The following is a 17,621-nucleotide window of genomic DNA, read 5'->3' on the forward strand; positions in this document are numbered from 1 at the left end:
TATTCTAGTTCATATTTTTTACCCAATCCAACTGGATATGCTTACATTGCTACACAATTGCAGAAGCAGTAGATGTCTTTTTAAAATAAAAACTGAATGGAAGACCTGCTATTGTGTACTCTACTTGGAATTGTTCTTGGGAATACAGCAGTTGATATAATGGATAACGAAAGTCCCGTTCCATCCTTACTTCAACAAAAAAAATTAAGATTACCAAAATAAAAATTAGGCACGATTGCTTTTATAATTTGCCCATCTTTTTCTTCACTCCGTATTAATATTCCTGATAACTTATATACTTACGGGGTTAGGCATGTTGAGTTGTACCACACCTTAGTTGAATTTTATAACAGTCTTTATGATTTTGGGGGGGGAGAGGGAATGAATGAAAACAAGCCTCCCTGTCAGCATGTAGTACATTCAAGTGTTCTTTCAGCCAAAACACTCAGACGACACTGAAAAGTCACACCCAAAACATTATAGAACACAAAGTTCCAGGGAATTTAATCTTTCATCTGTCACAAACACCAGGCAGTCCAAGTTTAATGAATCTATATTCAGAGCTGTATCAGATCGAGAGAGTAAAACTGGCCTACAAATTCCTTTGAAGGTAGGTATTCTTCCCTCCTGCATTAAATCAAAACGTTTTCTCTATCATCCTTACAGGCATTCTGAATCTACTTAAGCAGTATGGAAGCAAATGGAAAAAGCTCCCAGGCCACTGTGTTCACACTGTATTTAGCTAACTGGCCTTTCTGAGATATCAACTAAGTAGCACTTGACAAGAAGGGGAAGGGAAAACAATGTCAGGATTAAAAAAAAAAAATAAATAAATAAAAAATATATATATATTTATCTGGGAGAAGAGATACAAAAGATGTTTGTATATTACCCAGCAACTTAGCAAGGTGGGGGCCTCCTGGTACATTCTGCATTATTAATAGCTTACAACCTACAGGGACACTGACTGTAAAACTACCAGAGAAAAAGGTTCCTTCAATAATACATATTTCTGTTAGGCTTACGCATGAGTAATAATTCTAATCCTAGAAACAATATTGTATCTCCTGAGGAAATCTTTTAATTGTTTTGGGGGAAAAATACAACTAACTGAAGACAGATTTATGGAGTTTTCTGGTAAGACTGGGACCAAGTCCAAGGGTCCTTGGTCCCTCTGTTGCATTAGCAAAGTCTTCTCATAGAGAAGCATTAGAGAAATTCTGTTTCCAATCCAATGCTATCAATAGGCATTTAATATTTTGGGCAATCAGCTAGAAAAGATATCACACACCAGTTTTTTTCTAACATATATGGCATGGTATCAACATTTTACTTCTTCTCTGATCTTCTCTATTTCTGTTCTATCTAAAGCCACATATTATGCTATTAATATGAAAAAAGAAAAAAACCAGTTCTGAAAGAAGCAAACCAGACTCATGCCCCTTGGCAAACAGCCACCTCCAAACCTGCCATTTCTTGTAACTGTGGGTTTATTTAAGGTCATATCGCAACATTTTAAAATTGACTCAGGTATTTTCTGAAAAGCATATTACCAGGTAAAACATTGTAACCCAGAAAAAGCCAGCAATAACTCAAACATTTCAGAAGGCTTACTAAATAAAATCTAAGTTCACAGTCATGTAAGCAGCAGAGATCCTTGTAATGAATGGACAGAATACACCACAGCAGATCAGGAATTATAAAACCAAATTAGAAGCCCAAATCTCATTTGCTATAAAAACAAACGGCTCTTTGTTCTTGAAAAGGAAGCTGCAAGACAATGCAATGAATCACCCTTCTGCAATTTCTGATGCTTAATCCTTTCTGTATTTCTATTAGCTAATTATACATGCATCATACATTTCAGCATTTTGTGAAAAAGCGGGTATGATTAACATCTCATCTCACAGCTTTATAAAGTTAAATTACTCAAAATTACTGTTCCCCCGTATAGCAGACATCTAGTTAAGAGTTAAATTTGCAAGGCACACTTCAAGAAAGGCTAGAGAATGTATTAACTTCTTTCTCTTAAATAAACACATTCCAAGAATCAAACTTGTATGCCAGCGATGACTCTACCTGAATTTGATGAGAACAGATACTGCTGTGGCTTGCTAAAGCACCCTGCATTACATACACACACAGCATCTCTGCCTGTCATTTTACCTTTATGCCTGCCGTACTGGGGCTGGTCAAGATGGTGTTAAACTTCCTTCATACCAGCTCTTACACTGCTGTGTTTTACATCCATGACAAAAACCATGCAGACAACACACTGATGCTTTAGCCTTCTCTGTTTCTTACTCTGTGCTCTGCTCCCCAGAGAATAGAAGTTGGGAGGGCACACAACCAGGTATATGACCCAGACTGACCAACGAGATACTCCACGTCATATAATGTCATGCTCAGCAATAAAATGGGGATGAGGGAGTACTTCATCTGTCACTTATATGGAATAAGCAGTGCCCTCTGAACAGAACAACTTGAATATCAGATAAAACTGATATAAGACTCTCAGCAGTGCAGTTTCTAGCAAAGAGACAAGAGTTAATTTACTGTTGTGTCAATACAGTTGGTGAAACTGTATGACAGTGCTGGTGCATAAATTATATCTGCCACTGCAGCTCTTTTTCTGAATTGTTGCAATACTGATCAGGAAATAGAAACAAACATTTTTACACTGAACATCAAAGTCAACAGAACAAAACCTGGGTCTGAGGCTGAGTATTTTGAATAAACAAGCCCTGCTTTTTTCTAGACAGCACCTCTCTCGCCTTTATGAACTGCTAAAACCTTGAAAATTGACCTTTTTTTCTCCTTTGTAGAGCACCTAGAATTTGCCTGTGAGGCAAAAGAGAAAGGTACCCTTGCTGGCATAATGTTCATTGTTCAACTCAGATTTTTTTTTTTCTTCACACTGAGATTTTCAAATAATCTTCCAACCCTTACAACTGAAAAAATTATTCAGAACACAGTCACAAGTGGTTCTTACGCCCTAATTACAGTGCTTTCTCAATTTCTCACCCATCAGAGGACACACGTCTCTTCTCGCATGTAAGGGGAAGGAGAACATTTGTGACAGAGTATGATATTATTAACAGGAGAATTTAATTGAGAAACATTTTTGCATCCCGCATTAGGTGTGACTCAGTTATGTGATATGTTCACGGGTGACAGGAAAATTATGCCTTACATCTGTAGAGATGTGTAAATGCCTCATTAAGTTTAATAATTGTCTGTTAGAAGGACAGTTCCAGAAGATAATCTCTGCTACTGAAAAAGTAGAATGAACAGAAAATAGAAAAAACAATGAAACAATATTGCAATTGTATCATCTCTGACCTCTCTGAATTAATTCACCTGTCCAGAAATTTTTTTATAAACATATTAAAAATGAAATACTATTAAAAATGCATGACTGGGTTACACCATGAAAAGGTTATCAAGTACTCCAAGAAATTAGACACAGACTATATTTTCAGGTTTGAGCTCAATTCAACCTAAATTTTTAAGTTAATTCACATATGACAGAGGAAGAAAGCAGAATGTGGGAGAGAAAGGACATTGCTATGAAACATGACACATAAAAGGAAATTTAAGAACAACTTTTAAATCAAAAAACTACAGGTATCATCTTTGACAGACAAAAATCAATACAATATGACTGATTCCACAATGTTCTCTATTAATAGAAAACAAAAAACTAACAAAACCAAACAAAAACAACAAAACCAAACAAAAACACAACAAAAACAACAACAAAAAAAGACCAAAAAAAAAAAAAAAGAAAAACAAAACTGAACAAACTAAAGAAACCCACAAAACAAAACAAAAAACCTCAACCGAACAAACAACTAAACAAAACCCAAACAAAAATCCCCACCACCTTCCTGGATGTGGCAGAAGGCAAGTTATCCTGACAACAAAAAGCTCTCAAGCAAAGCTATGCCATTCCATTTATATTGACAGCTCGGTTTTACAGCTAAACAAGGGTTATACAAAGCTGGGAAACCAAAACTGAACATTATCAACATCTCCTCACAATGAGGTGGTTAGACAAATGAAGCACAAACTTCATGCTAGCCAACTACGCATTTTGACACATCATTAAACAAAAAATTAGCCAGTTTATTATATTTAACATATTTACAAAATAGTACAAATTAAAGTACTGTAATTCCATTATCGCATGACAACAAAACTTCCATACAGGCAAAAGCAGCACATGAAAGAGACACTCCAGAATATTTAGGAAGTCTTTGGTACTCAAAATATAGTTTAAGATGCAGCATTAACTCAATCAATACAGGGCATTAAACACAGACAATGATGCATAGATTTATGCCAGAAAATAAGTTTAGCTATGGCTTTCATTCTTCTTAAAGGCTGATTACTGGACTCAGGAATTGCTTAAAAGCTTTACAGCAGCTTTAGAATGGAGACACTATTCAAAATTATTCTAAAACCAAGCTGTTGAAAACGACTGATATATTTCTCAACTCATATTCAATTAAACTGCATCTTCCCAGAACTATACGACAGCAAAGCACTAAACACTTCACAAGCCTAGAGCCTATTCCTCTACTCCTTAAGCAGGCAAAACTGTTAAAGAAGCAACTTTGGCTACTTAAGGAAAGTAGGGTCAAGCTCACAAGAGACAATAAAACTGCATGGCACAACATGATTAAAGACAGTATACTCTAGTCTACACTGCTGTACACATCATTTACAAAATATGTTTTATGCATAATCTACATATTTACAAATGCTCTCAATTATTCCATCAAGTAATGTACTCAACATAATCACAGTTTACAAAATTTTGAGGTAAATCTTTGAAAAGTTAGAGCATCAGCAAAGTTTCATCTGCAAGGCTGAATCTCACAAGTGGAGGATTTGTAATTAGAAGATCCTCTCTTCACCTGGTCACTCAGCAGTGTATGCTAGGTGTAGCAGATGGGTAAAATGGTTGCAGAGACTAAGGGGATTATTGTGCTGTGCTTGGTTCTTCGTGATGGCCAGAAGGAGGTCAGAAAGAAGCAAAAAACATGGAAAACAGCCAAAAAGAATCTGAAATATGTACTAGCGGATTCTGCTTTGCAGACAAACAGTGGATATTACGTTGCTTGTAGAGCAGGAAAAACTGCGGTGTTAAATTGTGCAGTGCCTATGCATGCTAATTGCAAGATGCCTATGTGAAAAGGGGATGGGGAAAGGCAAAAGAGAGGATGTGGGACAAAATGAATTAGCTTTCTTGATTGGTCCACATTACCCTAGAAGAAAATGCATTCAAGACCTTCATTTTCTTAGGAGTTTTTGATTCAATTTAGACATAATCTAAACATTCAAAACTGCACATCTGAAGACATCACCCACATTTATTTTAGCTTATAACTGCAGCACTTCTGACTCTCCATAAATATAATAAAACACTGTCTCCCAAAGGAGTGGACACTACTATACGAGGCTTGATGTTTCAAGCGGGCTAGCCTAGATGTATTTTTCCTTAGTAATGTTCATAAGAAGGCAACAAGACCACTCAGTCATTGAAATGCTGTTAACATCCCAGGGAACAAGAGAGGAAAGGGCAAAAAGAAGTCTGCAAGTTTCCTTTGCATTACCTTTTAAGAGCACAGATGGTGATAGAAACTCCTTTCTAACTAGAAGACAGTTTGCAGTTGAAAGCATCAGAGTTCATCTGAATCAATCAAGAGGTTAAGAGAAACAGTTTTGTTCTTGAGAAGTGGCATCATCTTGCATTAGCATATTCTCTTACAAAATAGGTTTACAATATTTAATGTTAGCAATGAAAAGTTTAAAACTCATCTTGTCATGAGTTTTAAAGTCCTCAGTTGCACTTTATGGTCAGCTGCTTAAATGAAAAAAACACTCACACAAAAGGACTTGGGATAACGAAGAAAGCATCCCACACTTCGACTTCGTGAATGCTTTTTTAAGCAATAATATACCACTACATACTTTTAAGATGTTGTCTTTAAACAATTTGGTAGATTTAGGCAAGACCTCAAAGTAGTCAGTCAACTAATTATATATGCAAATTATTCATGTTTACTACGTATTTCCTTCAGAATGTTTTTATGAGTGTAAAACTGTTTGTAAGGTGATAAGTAAAGTAGTTTGATGTTTCAAGACAAGTCTACTGACTATATTTTATACCCACTAGAATGACTGAACTCCATTTTCTGCATGCAGTGATAAGGAATAATAAGACTTCATCTTATACAATCACAGATGCTAGCTAGAAGAAAAGAGACATTAAATATTCAGCCATAGCTAGTATTTCATGGTGTAGTACAGGGTGAAATGAAAAGGAGGATAAAGAAATTTGTTTTCCAGAGATCTTGCAGGAAGGTAAGGGTTGGACTTTGTACTGATCCCCAGTGGTGGCAAACCAGCAGGTTGTTTCTTGCACAGCTCTGGGCAAGGTAATAATCTGTCAGCACAGACTTCTGTATAAATCCTAACATTAAGACTGTAAGGTTCAGACAGACAAAAAATGTTGCTCTTTAAATACTTAACAAGACCAATAATACTTTGAAGATATTAAATTTTTACAATCCCTGAAACTGCTGGTCAGCAGAGCAAAGTTTTTAATTCATTCGTCCTCTTCTACATAAGTTGATGGAAACCAGCCCACCTAAAAAAGAGAAAAGCAGAACAAAATACTACATGAGATGCACCTAAAAAAAAAAAAAAAAAAATTAAGACAAAAAAAAGGCTGAACTAGGCAAAACAAGGATAAGATTAAGAAGACAAACTTGACTGACCTGCTACAGGTCAGTATCTTAAATAACAGAACAACTTGCAGATATGATGATTTGGAGACTAAACACACACACAACCCCCACACCCCTATCCCCAGCCCAAAATATGCCCAACTTAGTGTTCAGAAAGATGCCTAGAAATGCCAGGTGCAGTAGTTTTACTACAGGCAGGATGCTGCTATTCTTTGAATGAGTTAAATATTTAACAGGCTTCAGTCAGGCCCAGGGAATCCTGTTACAAAGCAAATAGTGAGTAATTTGATTGCATTACTTGAAGTTAAATTCCATTGCCACCAAGAGGAGTTTTAAATATGACAAAACTGAAAGGCAATGTCCAGTGTTTTATACTTCATATGTTATAATACTATCTCCATTCTGAAATTATTTATGTGTCAAATAAGGATTATATGGGACATACAGGGAAGCATTGTCATGTATTTCCTCTTGTCTTATCTATTTGCTTTAGGTTTTTCACTCAGACTTCTTTATACCTAAGTCAATTTAACACTCATGAAAGACCTGAAAACCAAACCTAGAGAACTATTGGAAGGAGCAACTGCATAAATTTTGTTTGAGACACCTTTGCCAAAATATCTCCAGAAGCGAACTTAACGATCTCAAGTCCAGTCTGTGAAAGCTATAGGAAAGAATGCTGGCATACAACAGGGCATCCTTTAGTATGTGAGTAGCTGCATTAGAATGAGATGTTGTTTTCTTCACATGTAAAATGTATATATGGGATGACCACTACTTCTGCTTCCCTACTTCTTCTTGTCCAATTGACTTTTAAGATCATAACCAGGCTCATGTACATAAGAAAGTTCTTCAAATTGCATAAAGCAGTAAATCTGGACATCTACTTCAGCAGGACTTGCAACTTTAATTTCCACCTTCCAGCCAATCTTCTTTCTTCCACCTTGCATTCCTTGACCCTGCATCTCTGTGCTTTAGACATAGAAACAGTAGTCTCAAATACCTCTGACTAATCTGTATTAAGGAGCAACATACTAAGATTGAAACAATATAGCCTTTACAAACTAAAACTGAAACCTCACTTGCATGCAAGTCTTAGAGTGAAGTGCGAAGTGACTTTGTGAAAATACCTGCTAAATATGCCACTTCCTATGAGCCACATTCTTTGAGACCAAAGAAGCAGCCTCTATAAAAAGGTGGCTGATTCCAATACGCTGTAGTCTGATAGAAAGGTGTGGAAATCCTTCTGTCTTCAACTGCTAAATAGACTTCCACAGCACCAGAAACATGAGCTTTTGACCGCAAATACAAAGCAACACAGTTCAAAAAAGTTCAGCTGTAGATGCATTATTAATCCTGGATATTTTCCAACCATATTATCCTGCCCCAATATTCAGCCTGGTAGTTCACATTAAATAATCAGTTAATTTAGATGCTGGGAAAGCTGCCTGGCAAGAATTCTGCCTGGCTTGTATGAAACAAGGATGAGAACATGTTCTATCTTGTGAATTTAAATATACAAAGAAGGTTTGTAATTTAGGAACACACATTTTTTTTACAAAATCACTCAGTGAAGGCAGAAATAAGACAAAGGAAAAAAAACAAACAACCTTACCCTTCCATTTACTTCACCTCTCCACCAGCCATTCGCACTCATCTTGGTATAAATTTTCACAACATCCCCTTTTAGCAAGGATAGTTCTCTCATGTCTCTTGCACAGAAGTCATACCTGGCTATGGCAATGCCTATCACCTTTGGGCTTAGCACTGAAATGAAACAGATGTTGATACTATTAGAGTTTGTTAATTGAAGGCTACCGAAATAATGTAGAGAGCAATATTGTAAAATATAAAACAATGATTTTGCAGCAACGTACATGGCATTATTTTTATGAAAATAAGAAAGCATCTGTGCTAAACAGATCAAGGTTTAAACATAGGTGAATGGAGCAAAATTTGATAGGATTTTATATTGTTTTTATTCAATTGTCCTTTTTATTTTTAGAGAAGAATCAAACTACATGAACAGTAACTAAAATCTCCCACCCCACAATTGCTGAACATGTTCACAATTGTATTTTTGTGCTTCATAGTAAAACTTGCTACCAGTTACATGCAGCAACTTATTTTACAGGTCACTAGCTTCTTTCCAAAAGAATTATTAGTATTTATAGTTGATTTAACTTTAAACCTCTAATGAAGCAAAACAAACAGAATAAGGTGCTGTTCTTTCAAAGCCAACTCCAAGTTAAATATTAATGTACTTATAATTGGAAGCTAACATCAGCATGAGCAAAAAAAAGTAAAGAGTTTCCACGAGAAATTTGTATGGATCATTTGCTACAATCTGCATTAACATTGGCTGACATAAATCTACTCCTTTCAGGAGTTTATTCTGTAAATCACCAATGAATTTGTGCTACAAAACTTTTCATGAAGAAAAAAAATCCATATAAATTTTTTCCTAAGTTGCATTGAAATACTTTAAAATGCTAAGCTTCATCAATATGTAAGCATTTTGCCAACATAAAGCCAAGACATTTCAAAAAGTTGTGAAAAGTTATTAAATGCAAACGTGGGGGGGGGGAAGGATAATTTAAAAAAAACAACCCCCTACTCCCAATGTTATAGAAAATGATGATTTTAACCCTGCTATAGAATGTCCAAAGTTGCAAAAGAAATCCTTGAATCTTCCAATGAGAGGCAAGTGGGCATGGCACCTGAGAAGTAAAGGTCTTTGTCTTCAACAGTCAAGATTTTAGTTTTAGGAATGCCTTCAATGATGTAACACTAAAAGTTCATAGCTAGTTTCCTTTAATTCAAATTAGGAACACAAAACATGGCAAATGAGCTAGAAAACCTTGACAGTTTCATCTCTGTATTTAAGACTTCTTCTGACCCCACATTTCATGGAAACAGAGGCTTTTGCATAATTGTATTGAATATATGAAAATCATTATATACCCCAATATTTTTATCTTATAGAGACAATATAAACAATTTATTTTAAAATGAAAAATACTTTTCAAAATATTATTAGATATATCTAATAATAAAAATAATATTCAAAATAGTATTAGATATATCACAAAAGTGGAATACCTTAAAATCTGGTTTGGAGACATATTACGCCCTCTTTATATCATGCCATTAAAAGTTCATTCCAACATATCAGACTGCTTATGTGATCTATACTTATCAGATACTTGAAAGGATGTACAGGATGCTGTGTAAAAGAACCAGCATCTCCATTTATTGCTTATATTTTTCATTAAAAAAATCTAGGTGATATAACATTAAAGTTAAAACATATTTTTTCTCCTCTAAGCAAGTCAGATGTAAATGCTGCTTGCTTAGATCCTGACATCAATGTTATGCCCTATATCTTATCATCGCTGCAGTAATCAATTTTACAGGGAAAGAGCACGTCATGGGCAGGAATTGTTTTGGAGAAAGAAAACAAAAACAACACAAAAAGAGCAGTTATTGATTTTAAGGTCAGTAACCACTTATAGGTGTGCAGCAGTATCACTGGCAGATTTGGGGAAGCATCACAGGTTGGAAGGAGTGAATCTGGGGAGCGAGGTATTATTTCAGATTCTAGAAAGGAGATAAAGGGGCAAGGAAAATTACATGAGGCAAAGATGACAAATTTGGAAAAACATAGAAGAAAAGTACTAAGGAGGGAAGAAATGCATGGAAGATTCATGACAGGGAAAATATTGAGGAAAATTAGGATAGAAAATAGGGGCAGATCTGGGGGAAAGAAGGACTTTAACTCTTTTTCAAGTTGTGAAGCCCTAGAGGAAAAGGAGAAAGGAGCAGAAGAAATCAAGGAAATCAAGAGAAATCATGATAGGAAATATATAAAAGGAAGTCAGATGAATGGTGGAATACAGGAAAATGACAGTCTCAATTTTAGAAAAATTATCAACCATCTTTCTCTGGTGACATAGTCACAAAACCAACTTGAGTTGAGACTATCACTCCTGAATTCCCAATCAGAGCTCTCCCAAGATAAATGAAACTTGAGGGACAACACTCAGCATGTGGAAAGGACATCTGTACAGATGAGAGAGAGAACAAACACTGAGTGAATGAGAGAAAGAGCATAGCTGCAGAGAGAATGAGGAGACAGAGAATGGGATTAACAGCAGACACTGATGTAAAGAAAGTGCCCAACAGGAGAATGTGAATGAGAAATTAAAGATGAGAAAAAACAGACAATGAGAAAAGAAAGAAAATAAGCTATTGAGAAAGCAGTAATAAATAAACCTTGTGTATTAGGAGGGAGATACTCAGAGGATTAACAGGAAACAGACTGAGAAATCTCAGGGAGGTGAGTAAAAAGTACGGATGTGAATAAGAAAAACACACTTTTGCTTAACCTAGCCCTTTCTTCTGCAAGCAGGAGGAGGAAAAGAAAGGGAACTATTTACACCAGAATATGTTGGAAAAGTTTCTTATTGACAGGCAGATAGACGTGCTGCAAATGAATTTCAATACTAGTCTGGGCCACTGATGAAGGAACTGGGATACAAATAAAAGAGACCCCATGTGATCACAGAAAGCTGGTCTAGCTCAACATTTCTGCCTGTGCTTAAATTCCACAAGGGTCAATGTATCATTTTAAAATCTGTGAGCAGTTTTTTCTCTCTCCCTGTGGTATGGCCTCCTCATAATTCTGCAGCCATATGCCCTAAGGGTTGCTCTTGTGTATTAGTTTCCATGCTCCTTGAAGTAATGTGCATTTACTTGCACTGTTTAACCAAACCTCAGTTCTACTATACATGCATGGGCAGCACCTCCAGCAGTGCTCAGTAGTCAGCTTAACCCTTCTCCTGTGCTACCAGATTCCATATCAGCAGAACTAAGTCAGCTCTGAAGATCCTTCTGAAAAAAGTATTTGATATCATGAAATAAGTATTTGTTCAGTTATGTGAGCATGTTATTTGGCTATTTTTGAAAAGCTGGTTTTACTAAGAACTTTTTAAGTCATGTAGCCTATCTATTAGAATGAAATCCCATTCAAACAGGTAGATAAGCTTAAACTTAGGAAATTCTTAAATGAAGAATTACTAACCAACATTTTCCTTTAATATTTTGTACTTGTATAAAGCAATATTTTACACAGCTTATTGTGAATGCAGGAAATTGACTCTGTTACAGTTACTTCAGAATATTCTGATAAAGAAGTTTTTCACAGAAAAAAGGAATATAAATATAATTTGTTGAATCCATATTGGGAATATATGGCAATGTGTGATAGGCTTAAAGTAATACTGAGTCTCGTTTGCTGTTCTATTATTGTAGGCCACTTCACAATGGAACATATGGAACATGTTTTCATGGAACAGATACCAGTTTCACTAAGAATGGACTTTACAATCAAGTTTTCTGCAGCTGTATGAAAAAGGTCATCTTCTATCCTCACCCAAAAGGATAGAAACGCACAGTATTTACCTACAATCAAGAGCCAGAACTTAAGCCCTTTGTGTTCTTCAATTCAAATAAGGTGAGCGCTTTAGACGTTCCACTGAATGTCATGACCATAAAGTAAACAGCTATAACAGCATTCTATTAATCTTTTCTATAGATGTGTCCCTTTATATGTCAACTGAAAGAATGCCTGAAAGCTTGAATTCTCTGTCAATGTTGTGACTACTGAAAGGAAGGAGAAGTATCTGCCTCAAAAGAATCTGTATGTAAGGTGATAGAAATGGAAGAAAAGACTCCAAAACAGTGAACAACTGAGGGGCAAAAAATTCAAGAGCACTACAGGACATCAAGATTGAAATCCCTGGCATGAATCGAGGGAGGGCTCATTAGAGATAATCTCAGCACAAGTAAGCACACTACCCGTTCTACTACTGAGCTGCTACCTGCATCCTTTTACCTTCTAAAAACCCTAGAAAACCTTTAAAATCCATCTCTGAGCACTAAATAATTTGGATGACTTCCGTGGGGAAGGTGTAAAACTGCCCGCTCAGACCTTATGACTACATCCACATTCATGCGTACTAGAGAACTCCCTTTACCTAGGGCAAAAGCCAGCCTCAGTCCCAATTTGCACAATCTAGTTCTCCACCCCCTGTACACAGAGTTGTGTCAGTGTAACCTGAGTGAACACTGCATTCCCAACAGTAGTAGCTCCTTCAATATGCTCCTGAAAGGCATTCACCTTCCTACTAGCAAAATCCTTCTTCATTTGTCCAGCAGTGCAGTTCTCCTCTTTGAAGCACAGAGCAATTCACAGACATACTGATGCACCAATCAAGATTACCACTGCTACCACTTAAAGCATTTTTATGCAGTCTCTTAGTTTAAAACGTTTGCATCTATTAAAGCCAAAGATGGTTAAATGAGAATAAAGAAAACAGTATTTAGAAAAGTATTTAGATGGGTAAAATTAGTTAACAGTGTTAATGTAGAATTTAAAGAAAACATTTTCTACAAAAAGAAAAGAAAAAAAAGGCTATTGCATTCTAAGATGCTGCTGCAGTATGGTTTGCTGCAGGGAGGGGACGAATATATTATTTGTCTACGAGCAGTGAAATTTTCAGGTTTGTGCATTTGAGCAAATACATTAAAATACATATAGCTTATAGATGTCAACTACATAGCAAATTAACACGGTGTGTTTAAGTGATCATTAATTGAATCTGCTGTGACTATTGAGTTTTGCAACACCTATTCAAACTGCTTATTGTAATAGACACTTTTCAAAAGTTTAAGAGTTTGATTTTCGTTACACTCCAAGAATAACATGTAATAACTCAGGTTTTGGAGGCTGAGAAGAACTGAAGTATTAGATTCGTCCCTTCCCTCACTTGCTGCACACAAAAACAACAGAAACAAATTTAGAAGAAATATAAAAGCAGTAAAGCAGTACCTGACCAGAAAGGAGTGGAAGAAGGGGGAACAAAGCTGTAGTCTGGAGGAGTTACAAAAGAAAACCCACAGAACAAAGAAGGGGCTTAGAGAAAGAAAGAGAAAAAGAGAAAAGCAGAAGAACATTGAAATATTGGCACAAGATTTAAATAATAGTTTTTTAACTATATAATTCATCGATAATAAGGAAACTAAGGTTCCCTACTAAGGATGTCTGGAAGGAAATTGACTATAATAACTAGAAAATTTGGATCTATGATTTAATTTTTAATAATTGCATTTTTCAAAGAGTAAAGTAGAAAGAAGACACCCACATTCAGGGTTTCAGAGAAACAAATTAAACTGCAGACTCCTGCAAATATTTTCAGATTTAACAGATAATATTTTCTTCTTTGATTTTGTGTGTACCACTTCTTAGCAGTACAAAAGCAGGAACTCGTGCATAGGAAAGAATTCCTCTTGAGCCCAGGAAGACTAATCACACACCCTTAATTAGGAATACAGTTTAAGTACCAGTTGAATTGGGGTCTCATAATATGCATGGGAAAAACTATGTATTTTGCCCTGCCAATTACCAACATCAATAGGAATTCCACAGCTAAACTACATCCTCTAAGGCCCAAACAGTATTGCTCATCTTTGCAGTTTTTTCTGACCTGAGAGAAAAACCCTGAGCAAGCAAAAAAAGGATAAGTTTGGCCTAGGCAGAACCAGCACATCATTCTAGGCCGTATAACAGCTCTCTCAGATGAGAAGTCTGAGGTGCGCTCTACTGCTAACAAGCCTAGGGTCAACATATTTTTAAATACAAAATTAGATCAAATGAACTAAAATATCTTCAAATGGAACTACAGTTTGTTGACATGTTCTCATATTTTATTCCTCTTTTGAAGAGGCAATGAAAATATGTAATGTACAAAGTCTAATAAATTTGGAATCTTTGCTCCCAGCTGTGATTTGGAAAGGGAAGTCCATCCTCAAAAGGACAAATGATAAAAGTAGCCTCTAAATTTTGCCTAATAATACCCATAATTACTGATCAAGAGCGTTCCTTAAAAATGCAGCAGGTTATATGCATCACATATGGCTGCTTCCCTAAAATTATTCTTGTGACTACACATGAAACAAAACCACTTTGCTTCAAAATAGCTATTTTCAGGAATAATGACTAGAACTATTTCATGCAAAGAATTAACAAAGAATCCATGGCGGAAGTAATGATACAGTTTTGTGCCTCTTACCTGAATGAGAATAGATACATTTGTGAGAATGAAACTACCAGCCTGAATAAAAAACAAGACCAATGCTGTATTTTAATGTTCATAAGCTACGGGTTATTTGTTCAAAAATAATTTAAAAAAAACCCTACAACACAAACCAACAGCAGTTTAGGTTAGTATCCTGTAATAATACAAAAGAAACATACTCAAGGGCCTCTTGCACACTATAAACTCCCTTCTGATCCTTCATAGTGGTGTTCTTTTCCCCATCTGTAATACCCAATGGACTACCTGAGAATGCATGAAGTAACCTGAGGCGGTACTTTACACTAGGGGTAGTAACCCCAGGTGACAGCTGTGTGTGGAAATATTACACAAACCAAAAGGGCAACTCAACTGAAGTAGTGTGCCCATTCTTAGAGACAAGTAGCTGCCTTTGTTTCCACAGAAGTACAATGATAGAGTGCAAAAGCAGTGCACAGGAATAAAGACAGCTTATGTGCTATACAGGGGGTGGCTGATCCTTTCCTGTGTATACATTATCTTAATTTTTTGAGAATTTTTCTATCTGATATAACTGAAGGTTTGGGTTTATGTGTGAAATTCTGGACAACTAAATCTATGTGGGCAAGGAAATCCTACTAGACTTTTACAGATAACTAGTCTACTTTTAAACATCACTGATCAGGGTTTTGGAGTTGGCTTTTAAGGAGAAAGGCTGGGTTCTTTTGTTTCCCTAAAGATCAGGGTGATTTTTTTTTTTTCATTTTACTTTATTAACAGAGACTTTTGCACAGTTTATGCATTAAGTAGTAGAATGACGTGAAATAATTAGTTACTGTCCCTGGTCCATAGGTGATGAAAAATGGTCACTCAGTATTTGGCTTCATGATTTAAGTTACATTACAATCTAAATTTCATAAAGACTCTGTTTTCTTGATATGACTCTGCTCTGCATCAGCAGAATGGAATAAAGTGCCAAAAACTATTCTGTAGAAGAATGTCAACTTTTCTTCCATTTTTGTCTTTATTTCATTAAATGGTCGATCCCCACTCTAATGTAAGAATTAGTACTTTTCTGTGTAGCAAACTAAAATTTGATCATACTATGTCTAGAAAAACCTAGGACTGGAAAATTAAGAAGAACAAATGTACTCATTTCCCAGAATATCTTCACAAATAAATTGAATTTCTAGATTGAAAAAACTTTATGTCTGACAGCTTTTACAGCCGCATTAAAAATGTACAATAAATATCAGAATAGAGTGGGTGACTTATTCAAGACCAGGAAACTAAAAAGTAAAGTTCTAATTAAAGGCGGAAGTCAAGTTAACTGTCTTCATAAAATTAATTTTTGTTCTAAAAATCTAGTAGTTGTTGAAAGGAGAATCAAATTTGCTGAAAATTTAAGAAGTTTCAAGGTGATATATTATGATTCATATCAGAAACAAGTAAACTGAAATGATACTTGATTTTCTTTCCTTTGATGGGTAAATGAAAAACATGACAATTACAAAAGGTTAATATAATCCTCACATTATTCTAGAAAGTGGAATTTGATATTGCCGTTCAATTTCACAGCAGCACAAAGATTTTGGCAGCAGAGAATGATACAACGCTGTCAAAGTCTACAGTGGTTCAATTTATGTTTTTTAGAAGTACATTTGTTCTGTCAATTGTATAGGCTAAAGACCAGCTGCTTTGAATATGAAGCTAATGTTTTTTCAGAAGATGACCTCATTGAAAAATCCAGATACAGTCATGTGAGCAGTATAGTGCAAAATACTGAGCCGAAACCCTAAACCTCCTTGAAATCAGCTTCAAACTGCCAAAGTCCATTGCATTCACTGGTTTCAGCCCTGTGCTTGTTAAAGTATGGTGAATGTGACACTGAGTAGTTGCCCAACAGAAATAAAAAAAGGAAAGCACCCCTCTCTCTCTTCCACTGGCTTCTCTGGCTTCCTTTAAACAACTGTTTTTCTTGAACTCAGATTAAGTGGGAAGAGGTCAAAACCACAGCTGTGTGACAGTTCTCACCGAGAGCTGTGAAGTCAACTCAATGTCTAACTCTGCCTCATGAGTTTTTTCCTCTACTAAACAAAACTGCAGCCTAACGTTTACCAACTTCTTTCCAAATTCAGCTCAGCAGGATTCACACAGCCTAGGTATATAGTTATTCCAACATCAACTTGGTAAAAAAGTAACAGGATAGCTTTAAAATTGAGCAGTGTAACTCACAGGCACACTTAATCATGGAAATTTTCCTTGGAAAAAAAAGCAAGGGTTATAACATGTCCCCACACCCATGGAGACATGCCAACATGTTAAAAGAAAAATTGTCAAATCCATTAAATGAAAGTGCCATCCAGAGACAATACAGCTAGAAATCTATTAGATTTTATATGAGGCACTTGAAAATTGGGAGGTTTTTTGATCAGTTTGTCCTAAGACAAAACCAGCCAGTTCCCACCAGCATTGTTTGTAACATTAAATGACTGATATTTACTGCAGCAGAGAGGTACTTTCTCATCCCCTTGACTAAAGTAAGAGCATCCCACACTTATTTCTCTTACTCTTCCATATACTACCTATAAGACCTTGTCAAAGGAGATGTGTTCTTTTCTTTTGTATGTGGACTGAAGATAATGAAGATGTACCATAAGTCTTGTATCCTGTAAAGCATGAAACAATTGAGCTAATGCTCTTGCACACTGGTAAGTTGGTGGACAGTACAAATACATTTTAACTGGCC

General features: G+C 35.9%; 1 protein-coding gene across 5 annotated transcripts in view; it reads right to left on the bottom strand.

The window, feature by feature from the left end:
* Window positions 1-390: 390 nt before the first annotated feature.
* The window catches only part of VAV3 (vav guanine nucleotide exchange factor 3), a 171,110-nt gene continuing 153,879 nt past the window's right edge, over window positions 391-17,621 (bottom strand). For 3 of the 5 annotated variants that reach the window (XM_030496165.1, XM_030496164.1, XM_030496163.1), the window contains 2 exons: window positions 8,374-8,525; window positions 4,108-6,658 (listed from right to left, as the gene is read on the bottom strand). In XM_030496165.1, the coding sequence (XP_030352025.1) occupies window positions 6,617-6,658; window positions 8,374-8,525 (194 nt within the window). In that variant the 3' untranslated portion in view covers window positions 4,108-6,616. Of the gene's footprint in view, window positions 402-4,107; window positions 6,659-8,373; window positions 8,526-13,650; window positions 13,735-17,621 lie in introns of those variants that run through there. The other 2 variants (XR_003992906.1, XM_030496166.1) reach the window with 2 other exon arrangements.

The sequence above is a fragment of the Strigops habroptila genome, chromosome 8 (assembly GCF_004027225.2).
Source record: "Strigops habroptila isolate Jane chromosome 8, bStrHab1.2.pri, whole genome shotgun sequence".
In the NCBI taxonomy this organism is placed as follows: domain Eukaryota; kingdom Metazoa; phylum Chordata; class Aves; order Psittaciformes; family Psittacidae; genus Strigops; species Strigops habroptila.